This window comes from Falco cherrug, chromosome 9 (assembly GCF_023634085.1).
Source record: "Falco cherrug isolate bFalChe1 chromosome 9, bFalChe1.pri, whole genome shotgun sequence".
Lineage (NCBI taxonomy): Eukaryota > Metazoa > Chordata > Aves > Falconiformes > Falconidae > Falco > Falco cherrug.
In genome coordinates this window covers 8,063,746-8,078,833 of record NC_073705.1, presented here as the reverse complement: position 1 = coordinate 8,078,833, position 15,088 = coordinate 8,063,746, and the positions used below count along the sequence as shown (strand labels likewise).

The following is a 15,088-nucleotide window of genomic DNA, read 5'->3' as shown; positions in this document are numbered from 1 at the left end:
GTCTGATGCTGCCAATGTCTCCACCAGGGAACATCATGGAGCTTGGAGCGCCAGGGAAAGTTTACAGGAAAATGTCCTTTTCTTTCTCTGTCTCTCTCTCTCTCTCTCTTTTTTTTTTTTACAGCCATAAAGAACAGTTTGCCATCTCTGCATTTCTCCAAGTCAGCATCCTGGAGGTCACAGCAGCGAGCGGTTGGAGAGGCATCTGGTGCCAAGCTGGCATGTGAGGGAAGGAGATGCCCGTGCACAGGCTTAGGAAGGGGGTGAAGGCAGGGGTGAGTGCCGCAAACCTGCAGAAGCCAGGTTGGGAATGGGAAAGCAGCCCCTGTCTCTGAGCTTTCATTGCTAATGACTTCTGAAATAATTTTAAAAAGCCACCCCCAGCCCTTTACTTTCCTTCCAAGGATTCTTACAGATTTTACAACCTCTTTTCTGTTTGTAACCCCACTTGCAGAGCTGGGAAGTAACGCAGAGAAAAATCAAAGAGCATCTCTTTATCCTTCTCCTTCCCTGTGGGGATGAGCCAGCTTTGGGGCGCTGGCACCACCCCAGGCATCTTGCCAGGACCCTGCTGTGGTGCTGAGTAGGGCTGGAAGAACCACTCGCTGGGTGGAGACCTGGAGAGCTGTTCCATCCCCATGCACCAGTTCCCACTGTGGGCCAATCCTGCCTTGCCCTGAGCTCCTTAAAAAAGCCTGGGCAGGGACGTGGGAGAATAGAAGCCTGCTCCAGTGGGCCACCACCTCCCTGCCCAGTTTCCTTCCAGTCCAGCCTGCGCCCTCACCTCCACCCTGGAGGATGCTACCACACGGCTCCAGGGATGCTGTGGAGACCTGGTGCCCTCCTGCTGGCTCCTGGGCCATCGGGCTCCTGCTTTCCCCCCTCCACCAGCTTGGCTTTGCCCCCCTGCTCCTTTTCTGCTCGCCCGAGCTGGCTTTGGGAGAGGCAGCGCAGCAGAGAGCTGCTAATGACTGCCATCCAAAGTAAGGCTTATGATAGCTTCCCCCTGAATTGTTTGCTCTCACTGTAATTGATGAGCCTTTAATGAGTCTCATGGGACCATGTGTTTGAAGGGAGCTCTTTCCTCTCTGTCCCCGAGGAGAACGATGTTTCAACTGATCTCAGCTCTCGGGGAAACATGAATAACTCTTATCCATCTCTATTGTCATCCCCAGCCGTTGCTCACAGCATGCTCCAGCAGCTGCCTGGCCATGACTTACCCACTTTTTACCTGCTCTTTTGCAACTGTTTTGGCAGCTCAGCAAAAGCAGGGAGCAAATCTTTTGGGCAAAGCATAACGGGTGCTGAGCTTGGATTGTTTCTGGCCCATCTGTGCGTGTGGAAGCAGGTAAAAATAGCTTCTAATGGCTGGGCCATGGGAGAAGCACCATCCCTTTGTGGAGAGCAGTTATATTAGGACTTGCCTTGCTGGGATATCGCTCTGGCAGAGGTTTGCTATTGCCAGTGACCAGGGCAGGGCTGAAAGGGCTGGAGAAGGTGATGGTGGCTCATTCATCCTGGGAGCAGGGCTGGGAGTGTAACTGAGCCAATGGTCCAGGGGCTGAAGGGGGCGGAAAAAACATTTGAACACGTTGTTTGTTTCTGCTTGAACCAGGGGGAGTGGCCTGGAAAAAAAGCCAAAAACTGGAAAAGAAAAAAAAGGCCCTGGGTTAGGTCAGAGGGACATGTTGTGAGTGGTTTTTTTTCCTTGTGGGTTTTCACTTCTGGTTGTGTGGTAGGGATGGATGAGTCCTCCTGGCGGGGAGGAACCCTCCTTGCTGCCCTTCGAAATGATTTGAGGTTTGGGTTACAGCGAGGAGACAATTTAAAAGATGCCAAAGTGGAGAGCATGATAGCTGGCTGTTCCCATTCGAGAGGCTATTTATTTTAAATAAGTTGACACTCACCAGCTGTCAAGATCCTGCTGACTGGTGGAACATTATTTACATTCAAAACTGTCTTAAAAAGCAAACACAAAACCAAACTTCCCCATTAGGGGGTCGGGCAACAGAAGGGAGGAAGGGTGAAGAGGACATCACACAGATATGTGAACATAAATATTTGCAGAGCAGCGTGTATAAATGCTCTTCGTCTTTCTCCTGGAATGCAATAATGCCTGCAATTGAGTTCATTGGCCAAATTGAATTTGGGCTCCTGTAGAAGTCTGTTTATATTAAGTGCTTTAACATACATCACCTTCTCAGTCTATCGATGAAATTCTATTATCTGCTCAGGGCCGGACGCAACTCAGCAACAAAATCGGAGGGGAAATAAAAACCTTCACAAACCAAAGCCAGGAGCAGGTAATAGGACCTTGGGCATCCGTCTCCGGCTATTGACAAAGTGTCAGAGTGTCTGGGGGAAGGAGGAGCTCACTGGGTTTCTCGCTAACTCCCTCCCTCCTGCTCAGCCAGTTTCCCTCCATCTTGCTGCAGTGGGAGTAAAAACCTTTATGAGACTCAAGGAAAGCCAAGCAAACAGTTGCTGTGCATTAACTTAATTTAACTATATGACCAAGAACAAGATTTTGCTTGAACTCAAGCTATAATTCCAGCCTGGAGGAATGCCAGGGAAATTCAGCTCTCAGGGGCCGCCCGGCACAGAGGCGAGGACGGGCTGAGGAGCACAGTGCACTGTTGGCGCAGACCCGGCCGTCCTTGACACGAGGATGCTGTTACCTCCTGGGACCTGGAGTCTGGCTGCCAGGAGCTGTGGGGGGAGGAGGGGGGATGGGCACAGGCAGTGCTCACCCTGGTTTTCCTGGTCATCCCAAAGCTACTGAGCGTGGGCAGAAGCTGACCATGGTCTGCAGGGGTGTTGGGCTAGTTCTTGGGGGAGGTTTGGGTGAGCCTGTGGCTATTTTGGGGGTGATGCTCCAGCACTGGGGCTGGGGAAGCCCAGGCTCCCACAGATCCCACAGACAGGGACTGCCTGTCCCCCTTCTGCAAAGCAGCAGTGGTGCAGCCGGCAGGTCCCACCCTGCTCCTCAGGGGAAGATGCTCAGTGGGGGCACCGGTCATTACACAAAACCGAAGACCCTTAACAAGAGGCTGTTCCATGGACCAAACCTCCTTCTTTCCTCCCTTTTAGAGACAGCTTTCTTGGAGAAGTCAAGACAGGCTGGAGGCTCTCCAACAACTTCAACAACAGAGCCAGAAGGAGGAATATCCAAGCAGGGCAAAGCAGCCTGGGAGCAGCCAGGATGAGCATTGCACTGGCAGCCCTGGTTCGAGCTGAGCTAGAACCACAGGGGAAGTGCTGAGCTGCACTGGCCTGGAGGACAGAAGCAGGAGGCGGACACCAGGCTGAGCAGGAATAGCTTCATCTTTAACACCAATACAGCATTGAGCATCACCGAATCCCAAGACTCACCAAGAATCTCGAAAAATGTATCCCTTGCCTGTGGCTACCATGGAGAATTAACCAGCTCAGTTTATTGGAGAAGGCGCTTTGTGGGATGGTCTTGATCCTCCAGGTCTGGAGTGCCTGATCCTGGCTGTTGGAACCAGGATTATGGCCTGGGCAAATTCATTCTGCTCCACTAGTGTAAACTCTCCACTCCAAGTCATGCTGAGAGCAAAGCCTCCCGGAGAGCATCCATGCGGGGCACCAAGAACCGCCCAAGGGGAAGGCAGGGATCAAAGCAGGGAAGCACGAAGGGCCTCCCTTCAGTTCTTTGGTGTAAGCAAAAGAGAAGCCAAGGAAACCCTCAGAAAAGCAATTGGTGGAGGGAGGAAAGGAAATGCTGTTACAAAATTGGAAACCTTGTCTTCTCGTTGGTGACCCTTTGGGCTGAGCAAAGCCCAGGTGAGGCACTGTTACAGGGAGCGGCTCGGTGATGAGCAACACTCCCTCCTCCTGCATTCCTCCAGGGACTGCTCATCACTGGCAGGACAGACGGACGGACGGACAGACAGCATACGTTGGGGCACGGAGGACGAATGAGAGAAATCTTAATAATCAGCCTAAAATTGATTCACTTCTGCTCAATCTGATTCCTCCTAACTGGATCCACATGTCCTGGCCATGGCACATTAACTTCAATTATGGCTTATTAATGTCTCCATGATGGAGCTTGCCCTGCTGAGCGCTGTGGTGACTGACGTTACGAAGGGGAAAAAATTACTCCGAAGAGACGTGGTGTGTAATGGAAAAAGAACCGGCGGCTTTCCTCGTGCCGGCCGTCAGTCCTGGCAGCCAGGAAAAGCTCATTCACCCATTCCCAAGAAGATGACCGAGCTCATTGCTGCACTGAGGAGAAAATGAAGCAGTGAATAGACATCTGTGGGGAAAAGTCTTTCCGCTTCCCTTCCGCACCTTGCCTGGCACACACACAAGCACACAGGCCAAGGGTTTGCTCGTGTCTATTCCTGTCTTGACTCTTCCGCATCTCCAGTTACTCTGCGGATCAATAGGGACAGGATGGAAGAAGAAAAAAAAAAAGAAAAGAAAAAGACACCAAGAAGAAAGAGTAAAAATAAACTGTCAGCCATAAATGGGGAAACGGACCTGGCTGAGGTTAAGCAAAGAGAGGACGCAGATGGAGTGGGCAGAGGAGGCCCTGGAGCACCAGCCCATTGCACCAACACCCAGGAAGGGAGCAGTGACCCTCAGGATTCACCAGACGCTTTGGAGATCCTTGCAAATTCTTGACTGCCCCCGTTTATCTGGCCTACAGGAGGAGAGAAGGCAGCAGACTCCTTCCCCTTCTCCCCATGTCCTTTGCTCCATCTTTTTCTGCTTTTCCCAAAAGCTCTGGGAGATCACAGTGAGGGGTTTTCCTTGGTGGGAAGCAGAGGGGTGAAGGGTGGGTTATGTTTGGATGGGGGCCCAGGAGCACATGGACTGAGGGCATCAGAGGTACCTCTCTGAGTCCACCAGCCAAGGCTGTGGCACAAGAAACCACCCAGGCTCATGGTCTGCTCTGAGGGCAAAGCCTTTTGCTCTTCCCTTGACCATGACCATCAACTGTAAATGAGCTGCCATGTCTCCCATCGCCCTGTGGGCACTGCCAGCTGCCTGCCAACATCCTGGTGCCACATGGGCACAGGCGATGCCACGCACTCCGACAGCACAACTGCTCCAGCAGTGCCACATGCCACAGCTGAGCCCCTCTCCTCCAGCCTCCTGGGGCTGCTCTCAGCCCTGCTCCCCTGTGCTTTTTGCCTTTGAGCCCTCATTTCTTCATAACCCTCTTCCCTCTCATTTCCATGACCCCTGTAGTGGATCCCTAACACCCCCCACCCATTTTGTCTAGGCACTTTCCTCCTCTTCCTCGAACATGGTTGTTCCCACATCCCGGAAGAGGCAGTGTGCATCCATCCCCAGCCCTGCCTCCCCCTTTCCTGTGCCGCGCTCCTGTCAGGCTCACATTGATTTCTCCTCTCTCTCAATAACCCACCCCTTGTTGAGCCATACACAAGATTTAATTTGGTTTTAGTCCCTGCATCGTAACTGGCTTTGCTTACAGCTGCAATTAGATTGCTTTCCAGTGAAAAAACCCGGTTGCTGGGACTGGAACGATCACAGGAGCAGAGTCGATTCATATGAAGCTTCTCCGCCTTGTACACCACTTATCCGCAGCCCCTCAACCAGTCGTCATTCCCTGCCCTGTGCCCATCGGAGCTGGAAAAATCAGCACAGGACAGGCATCGACTTCTTCCCTGTCCAGGATGAGTTTCCCCCTCTCCTAGGGACCAGCCCAGCAAGCGGGGCTGGTCGGGGAGAGCGGAGCAGCGCACAGCTGGGTCTTGCTGTAGCTTGGGGCTTGGAGTTTGGGCTGGGAAAAGCCCTCTCGGAGGAGGCCCTGCTGCATCAGGCAGCTCATGGCGAACAGAGCCAAGAGGGGAGCAGAGACAGCAGGAGCCGCTGCTCTGCAGCAGCCGTGGGCAGGCGTCCGTGCCGGCAGCACGCCAGCTCTGGGGTGAGCCCGCCAGCAATTAGCCAACAACCCCCAACCAGTCTCATTCTGGCCCCAGCAAAAAAGCAGCATTGCAGCTTCCACCGTCCACAGCCCAGCCCTCCCTCGCCAGCGCTGTCTTTAGGGTGCAGGCAGCTGTGGAGTCTCAGATGTCTCTTAGAGCTTGTGCCATCCCCCTCCCAGGGGTGTTTGAAAAGGTTTTCCTCTCTTGCCCTAGTTGCCTCTTTTCACAAAGTCTGTAGGGATTTTACCTCTTGAAACAATCTCTGCTGCTATTAAATAGTATTACATTTGGCCAGTGAGTTCAAAAGCTGGTGGGGGGAGGAAGAGAGCTGACAGCCAGCAAGGTGCTCGCTTGTGGAGGATCCCACCAGCATAGCCTGAAGTCAAAAGTCCTGAAGCAACATATCCTGCCTAAGGCAGGCAGAAAAGGCAAAGGGCTCTGAGGAGGGAGGCATTCACAACACACCAAGAATATTTTAACACGTATCTTAAAGCATCAGGTATGCTGAAGCTGCTGCAGGTGCAGTAACGAGTCCTCGGTTATCTGCACGGTTACCTCCATGCCTGGGAGCCAAAGGCCATTGCAGAAGCATCGACATCCAACATTTAATCCTAATTTACCACTTTCTGAGCTGAAAACTCTGTGTCCCTGTTACAGAGCCTAAGCAGCCTGGATAAATTCGTACACCAGCTCCAGCCCTTCCTGCCAGTCGCCCCGGTCAGCGGGGGCTCTGGCTGGGAATCGATCCCCGTGGTGTGGCCGCTGCTGTCAGTAACGTCCAGCGTCCCTGCAGGCAGTGGGGCTGCGGCAGACAGAGCAGGGGCAGGACTGCCTGTGGTTGGGGTGGAGGGGAAGGCAATGTGCCTGCCTTTTCCCTCGCCTTTGCCAGCTTTCCCTCCCTTCCACCCTCTTCACTTTGCTATTTCACCCCATCCCGAGCCATTTGAGGACAGTGGGTATTTAGTACCCCGGCAATACTTCTTACGGGCAGATGTAACATGTCTCTCCGCACACATTCATGCAGAAGCACATTGCACCGAGACCTGGGCGCTTGCAGATGGGTGTGGAGGTGCTCTCCCACACCTCTGCCTGTGTGCCCGAGCTCCCCAGGGCTCTTCCCTGAACAGTCCCAATGGTGGGCACCCTGATGTGCTGCCAGCCCAGCTGAGAGCCACGGTGGCTCATGCCCACCCGGTGGGAGAGCCCTAGCCCCTCTGCCTGCTGCTGCCGTCACCGCCGCCTCCTGCCTGCCCCCACGGCTCTCCCACCCCACGCTGCATCTTCCTTCCCCTTGGAGCCCATTCAAAGCCAGCCTCGGTGGCACCTGCAAAACATTTCTGCTTGCAAGTCTCAGAAGCAAACAGTTTGGAACCGATACAAACAGCTCCTCTGTCACTGTGGTGATTCTTGTTAGCACGAGGTGGGTGATGGGAAGATTTTTCCCCTCTTGCCTGTAAGTCTCACACAAGCTGAATCCACGAGCTGGATGGGAAATTAGCCATCTCGGCATTTTTCCACCTTACTTTGCTTTTTCAGCTGATGTCATAACGTAACATATGGCATCGTACAGAGAAATGAAAAACAAAACCCAGGAGAAACAACCCCCCCTCCTGCCTTCCCCTGCCTCAGATCTGTCGGGGGGGTTTACCGTCACCCCAAACTTCATCTGCCAGAGCCAGGGCTGATCTGGGAACGCAGGATTGACTTGGGATGACCTGTCCTGCCGGCACTGGCCGTGAGCCGGAGTTCAGCGGGGCGAGCCTCATCCCTCACCTCCCCCTGGATCCACTAGCATTGCCCCTGCAATTGCTGGGCAGAGGCTGGCCGTGTTTGTGCAGCTGGGGACAGGGTCTCAGAGGGAACGCAGACCCCCACCATCCCCCCAAAGCCGTGTCCCAGCTTCCCCCACGCCGGCTTCGGGGGAACACAGCCCTGCTCTCAGACACGGCCTTGGAGGTGCCCCAGCCATTCCCTGCAAGGACACATCTGATTTATTACCAGCACTAACCTGCCTGGGGAGAAAGGGGATTTCAGAGGGAAACCACGGGTAACCTTATCGGTCGACAGAAGCGCTGACAGCTTAGTTTTCTAGCAGTAACCCTCTTCGCATCCCTCCGAGAAGAGATACCCAAAGAAATACAGTGGCCGTTACCTGCCGGTGACTTCAATGTTGGAGACAGCATAGAAGTACTTGTACAAGTTCTCCCTCTGCACGTAGGTGCCCCCCAGGGCTGGTCTCAGCAGTCTCATCCGCAGGTCGGTGACGGTGAAGAAGTCCTTGAGCCCTTTGGCACTCTCCAGCCGGGTGTACAAGTTGTCCATGTTCTTCAGGTCAGGGCCAGCAAAGATGGCAAAGCGGTCCCTCACCTCAAACCGGACGGTCTTCTCTTTTTTGGAGCCCGCCCAGCGGGAATACTCCTCCGTGCAGAGGACCCTGTTGGCACTGGTGGTGGAGAGGTCCCGGACCCTCCGTGCTGGCATGCTGAAGGCCTCCATGCAGTCATCTGCATAATACTGGTACGGGTGCCAAGTCCTCCCATTGTCCAGTGACTTCTCCAGCATCATGATGGTGGGTCGGCCATACTCGAAGGTTATCACGATGTCGTCCGTCAGCTCGATGCTCTTGTTCCAGGACAGCGTGATGTTGGCCAGCAGCGGCTCTGGGTACCGGCGCCACGTCACGCTCTGCCAGTACGTGGCCAGCCCTTCGTCCTCGCTGTCAAACATGAGTTTTGGTGGGTGGGCCAGGTCCGGGTTGGAGGCGTCGCACTCATCGCTGCACAGGTACGGGTTCTCCTGGAACAACAACAACGGTCACAAGAGAAGAAGGTAACACCTGGGCATCGCATGGGCGTCGCAGGCATGCGGCCAAACTCACACCATTACTGGGTCCTGGGTTTAGCTGCTTGCATCAAACATGAACTGCTGTGCTGAACTGGAGTACGCCAGGGGTCTGGCTCTGGATGGTGCTGTTTCTGAGCATGAATTTCAGACAGAAAGATGTGGCTTTGCCTTTGCTACAAGAACGGCCGTGCTCTTTCCTTTGAAAGGCCCTTTGGGAAAGGGCGTTTCAGTTTGGCATGGGGGCAATTTTCATAGAAAGCGCTTTCCCTGAGACGGTCTTGGAGAACTCCGCTCAAGTTTGGCCACGTTACAAGCCTACGGAAAGCTGCATTCTCCCCTCTCCCTTGCAAGAACCAAATGGCTAAAATCCCCAAAGCACATCCATGCCTCTCGTGGCTCCTGATGCCAAATGGCCTGGGGACACACTGTCTCTCCAGTACCTCTGAGCAGGGCTAGAGGAGGGAAACCCAATTTCCCAGCTCCGAGCAGGGACAGGACTGGCCTGTACCAAAGCGAGCAGAGAGTTGTGCTCCCTGTGTCTCTGCTGTTCCCAGGACAGCATCCTGGCCTTGGGGCCACGCAGAGCGGGTACGCTCAGGATGCACCCGCTCAGTCCGGTGAGATGGCCACTGCTCAGCCTACCCACACTGACGGGGGGCTGAGCTGACAGGGGCTCGGGAAGGGAACGGGGTGTCTCTGTGCTCACCCGCCAGCACCCAGAAGGGATCTGGGACTCCTGCAGCCTAACCACCCCACCACCCCCACCCCCCCTGCCGCTTGCTGCTTGTCCAGGCACCCTTAGCCCGTGGCAAATAGAAGGGAACGTCAGGTAATGTCTTTGCAGAAACTGAATTAGGTAGCTGTGCCTGGCAGCCCTGCTGCCTGCGGGGACAGGTGCTTCCCAAGCCATGCTGCCTTCCCCAGCTTCAGGCAGGAGGTGCACTGGTCCTCATCCACCCATGGGGATGATGGTGGGAAGGATGGCTCATCCCATCCAGGCCACAACATCCAGTGCTATGTCACTTGTCACCTGCAGGCCTAGGCAATGAGGGAAAAGGTCCAGCTGTCCCATTTTGCCCACAAATGACAAAGCATGGCCAAGCCTGCATGTTTTGCAGGGACACAGGCAGGCATCCACCTGTGCTGAACTGCACTAAGGAAATATCATCAAGGTCACACACCAAATGTTGAAGTTTTGGAGGTGGGCATCAGGGTTAGCTGTGCCACATGGGTCTATTGCTCATCCAGATGTGTGTTAAAGCCCATTGTTACTTGCCCTGCAGTCCCTGCCTCCGTGAGCATGTGGGTCAGACCTGCCTTGGGGTTGATGTGGGGCTGGCTGTGTTATAATGGGTACTGTCTGCAAAAAAACCTCTGCAACACACTGCAAATCTGTTTTTGCATATGAAGCATCTCTGCTGTCACTCTGCCTCCCTCTTGGACTCAAAATCCAGAGGATCAGGGAGGGAGAAGGACTGGTAAGACAAGTGGGCTCTGCTGCAGTGGGACCCTCGTAAGGGAGGCAAAGGCACCTGGCAGAGGAGGAGGAGGTGATAAAGCAGCTGGAGCTGCTCAGAGCTGATGGCTGGAGGTGAGGATCCTGCTGGGTGTGAGGTCTGGCCCTCCTGAGCACAGCGGACTTGTAAGGTAAGGCAGAGCCAGGTTTCGTGGTTTGGTTTGCGAATGCTTTGTGTGTGGTGGGGAGCCTGTGGGAAGGTGCTGTGCATGGGGGGGCAGCGCGCTCCTGCCCGGCCCTGGGGACCTCCTGCAGCACCAGGGTGCGGGGGGCTGCTGATCCCCTGTCACAGGGAGCCGATGCTGGTACCTGGGGGCTCAAAACAAGTGAGGTGCAGGGCTGGGGTCTGCACAGCCTGGTTGCATCCCAGGGCTGGGAGAGCCCCACTGCAAGCGCAGGGAAGCGTGGGAAGAGGCTGCTCCTGTGTCCGTGGCACTGGGGACGGATCCTGTGCCATGGGCCTGTTTTGGCCTGGGAAACTGTTGGAGTGTCAGTGCTTGTACCTGCTTTTAGGGTGCCCTGTGTATACCGTGAGCAAAGCAGAGGAGAGGATCTGGCTTGTACAAATGGGTGCTCTTTGGTACAAAGTGGGACTGGGCTTTGAGCACGGAAACTGCTGTGTAACATGAGGCCCTGTGGAAAATCTGGGCTTTGCCATCTTTGGCTGGACAGCGAAAAGCCTTGGGAACTACTTGGAGCTTCTTCACTCTGTGTCTGTAAAATGGGCCGTTGGTGCCTCCCTGCTGCTCCGAGACAGGCACTGAATGTGCACAATTATGCGCCCAGGGAGCAGAGGCCACAGCACCGAGGAGCCTAGAAAAGCTCAGGAGCACATAAATAATTCTGTCTCCTGAGCCGCGTGAGTAGCACGCTGTAAATAAGGCAGGAGGCTGCTCCGCCAGCAGCGGGGATAAAACGAAATAGCGAGCAGCTGATCTGTATGTGAGCATCAGACCCCTTTGCAGGGGATGCAGCAGCATCCTTGGGGAAGAAAAGGGGACTCCTGTAAATAAAGCATGCACTGGGGGTGTGTGTGCGTGCATGTGGCTGCCAGGGAAAGCAGCAGAAGCCAGTTGATAAAACAAGGCAAAACTCATACTATTTTCAGCATTGTCTTGCTCTCGGACACACTGCCTGCCGGTAAAGCCACCAGTGCCGTGCTGGGATTTGCTCCTCTTGTTACAGCCTTAACTTGAGCAACGTGTGGTTTTTGCCATCTCCGTGTGCGCTGGGAGGAAGGGCTGCAACCGGAGCCACTGAGCTCCGGCGCGCTGCCCAGCCCCAAAGCAGGGAGGATGCTGAACGGATGTTTTAAAAGCAAATGGCTGGATAGTTGGGGGTTTTTTCCACTTGTTTGCAGCTGTGCCAGTTGAGCAAGGGAAATAAATGGAGTGCTGAGGCTTGCTCAGGTGGTTGATGTTGAGGGCACCTGCCCAGGTGCACCCTACTGCCCTCCCAAAGGCGGGGAGATGCCTTGAGCAAAGGAAGATGCCAGCTGGGGTGTGCTGGGGCTGAGCCGTGCTTGGGGGGTACTCTCCTGCTGCGGCACGCTGTTCCGGAGCAGGGATTAAAAAACCCCTAAGACATGACATATTTAATATGCTCTCCTGACTCGTCACGTTCAGAGGAATTGTTTACCTCTGCTAATGAGACACAGCTTCCTGCTGGGGGATGTAGCTGCCTCTTAGCACAGCTTTACAGTGGTGGCTGATGGAAAAGGAAGAAAAATCCCCATCAGCTGAAGTGCTGGGGGCTCTGAGTGTGCTTCTTGTGCTGAGGCAACATATTGCGTTGCAGTATGGTCTCACTGCCAATGTGGTCATACAGATGGCTTAATAGGATGCTCCCAAAAAGACCATCCCGGAGGTCCGTTTTCACCTCTTGTCTGAAGAAGGGTGCCGCAGTGCAGCGTTTTGGGGGGCTTAGGTGGGGAGTGGGCTTGAGATGGCAGCAGAAAGCTCCCCAGTAAACCCCTGGGGAGCCCTGCTGCTCGGCATGGCTCTGTGTGAGCAGCAGTCTGCGTGAACAGAGCTGTCCTGGCAAGAGTGCTCTTGCCATGTGGCTTCCTTGCCTGCGTGCGACAGCCATCGAGGCGGCCAAAGCCCTTGAGCTGGTGTGAGATGAATCTCCACTGAGTATTTGTGGGCCACAGTGGCCAGCTTCACCTTTGGGTCTTATGGATGATGCTCCTGTCAAGGCTTTCTTTGGAGACTTCCTTAAGCAGTGGCCAAGTTACACAAGGTTACTCTGTGACCAAACTACAATAAGAAAGCATTTACCCAGAGCAGTGAAGGGTGACCAGGGTGGGCGGTGGGACAGGCTTCCCAGGGGCAGTGAAGGAAGCAACTGGGTCTGACAAACATGATCCGCCCCCCAGTGCCCTGTCTGGAGGGACAGGGCTGGCCAGGCATATCCCTGGCAGGGGCCCTGGTGGGGCAGGAGCACCGGGGAGCGGAGCCAGGACTCTGCCTGTCTGCCATATGCTCTTCCCAGAGATCAGGGAACGGAGATGCACGATCCCTGATGGCTTCTATGCATCCCAACCTGTAAGCGTGCTCAGCTCAGCAGGCAGCAAGCCCAAAGATGTCTTTAACCACCCTGGTGCTCCGGAGCGGCACACACCTCAAGAGCTGCGTGGTTGTAACAGGACAAACACAAAAATAACCTCTAAGTGACAGTGCTGAAGGGTGGGGAAGAGCCTCAAAAGCCACCAAAGTGAGTCACATCACTACGGCTTCCTCTGCTAAAATGAAGTGTTCCTTTTTGGTTTTAGGTTTATTGAATTGTCCTTCCTCCACGGGATGCTCAAGGCATTTTCTGCTGGTGGGGTGGTTTGAAGTCAGCCAGGAGGGCAGGGGGGAGCGGAAACAGATGGCCATACTTTGGCTGCTCCGTTGGTCCTGGTAAGATCAGTTATAGTGCTCTTGGAATAATTCCAGGTATTATTTTTGAATCTGGTTTCCTCCTCCAAGCCGTGCGTCCTCCAAAGAATCTGTCCAAAGTCTCAAGATATTTACGTCTTCAATCTAAAAGTCAGAATGCATTAGCCAGGCAAACTTGGTCTCGGTGAGCTTAAAATAAACCAGTTCACTTTGAGTCTCACGCTATTAAATCAGTCGTGAGTGTCCTCACAGCAACTAGATGTTGCAGGTTTCTGGCTCTCCAGCATGCTCTTCTGGCTGCTCATTTCTTGAGGGTGCACCTAAGAGCACTGTAACCTTGCTTAGCCCCGGCACAGCCCCAAGGGGCAAATCCCCAGGGACAAATCGCCAGAGCCTCGTTAAAGACAACTTGTCCTCACAAATGGCATCGTAGCAAGATTGTGCCTCCACGGGGCAAAACATAGAGTGGTTTGGCTTGGAAGGGACATTTAGAAGTCACCCAGTCCAGTCCCCTGCAGCGAGCAGGGACACCTTCCACTGGATCAGGCTGCTCGGAGCCCCGTCCAGCCTGACCTTGAATGTTTCCAGGGATGGGGCATCTACCACCTCTCTGGGCAACCTGTACCAGGGTTTCACTTCATGGTAAAGATTTTCTTCCTTCTACCAAATCTGAATCTACCCTCTTTTAGTTTAAAACCATTGCCCCTATCGCAACAGGCTGTACTCAACTGTCTGTCCCCATCTTTCCAACAAGCCCCCTTTTAAGTGCTGTAAGGTCGCCCCAGAGCTTTCTCTTCCCCAGGCTGAACAACCCCAACCCTCTCAGTCCCTCCCCACAGCAGGGGGAGGGTGTTCCAGTCCCCCCGCCGCCCCCCCCCCCCCCCCCGATCATTCCTGTGGCCTCCTCTGGATCTGCTCCAACACGCTGGTGTCTACCCTGTGCTGAGGACCCTAAAGCTGGATGCTGCGCTGCAGAGGGGGGTCTCACCAGAGCAGAACAGAGGGGGAGGATCACCCCCCTCGCTCTGCTGGCCACGCTGCTGGTGATGCAGCCCAGGGTACCGTTGGCTTTCTGGGCTGCCAGCACATGTTCCCGGCTGATGTCCAGCTCTTCATCCACCCCCAAGCCCCTCTTCTCAGGGCTGCTCTCGCTCCTTCACCCCCAGGCTGTGTTCATAGCAGGGATTGCCCCAGCTCAGGTGCAGGACCTTGCACTTGGCGTTGTTGAACCTCATGAGGTTCACACGGGTCCATGCTCGAGGTGGACGTATGTCCTGGTCCCGGTGACTGCAGTGCCAGCCCCTGGGTCCTGCCCCCTCGGTGCCTGGGCAGAAATGCTGCAGAAGGGGCTTCCTGAAGGTGACAGCAAGTCCCGCTCGTCAGGAGGATTTCTTAGGAAACAAGATATTGGTCTAGCAAGGTGTGATGATAGAAATCCAGGATGCTGCAGCAAAGCTGTTTCCACGTTGCTGGGGAGGGGGGAAAATGGGGGGAAAACAGCCACAATAAAGGGCCCTGGTTTTACAGAGCCCAGCTGGTTTCTAGGGCTCTTAATGAGTGCACAAAGTTGTTTTGCTTTTTTTTTTCCTGGCAAATGATGCCATTTTTAAGCCTCGTAGCATAAAATTATATATTTTTGTAGGTGAAATTACTTGATTAATCATTAAGCTGTTGAATTTTTTAAACAAACTATACATCTGTTGTGAATGGTGAAAGCTGCGCAAAAACAAAACTGCAGCTTTTAGGAGATGTCCATGCCAAAGGGAAGCTGGAAAGCAAGCGCAGCCACTAGCTGCACAGTGAAGAAAAATAATAAAAATAATGATCATATTAAAGGGGAAAAAAAGCCCTGCAAGATTTCAGCATGGAAAAATCAGCAGGTGATGTGAAGGTTGTACTGCTCAGGCAAGGATGCTCCTCAC

At 54.2% G+C, this 15,088-nt stretch overlaps 1 protein-coding gene across 4 annotated transcripts in view; it reads right to left on the bottom strand.

The window, feature by feature from the left end:
- Positions 1 to 15,088, bottom strand: part of NTNG2 (netrin G2) — a 51,819-nt gene that overhangs the window by 19,377 nt on the left and 17,354 nt on the right. For all 4 annotated transcript variants that reach the window (XM_055719663.1, XM_055719665.1, XM_055719664.1 and 1 more), the window contains exon 3: positions 8,077 to 8,720. In XM_055719663.1, the coding sequence (XP_055575638.1) occupies positions 8,077 to 8,720 (644 nt within the window). The remainder of the gene's footprint in view (positions 1 to 8,076; positions 8,721 to 15,088) is intronic.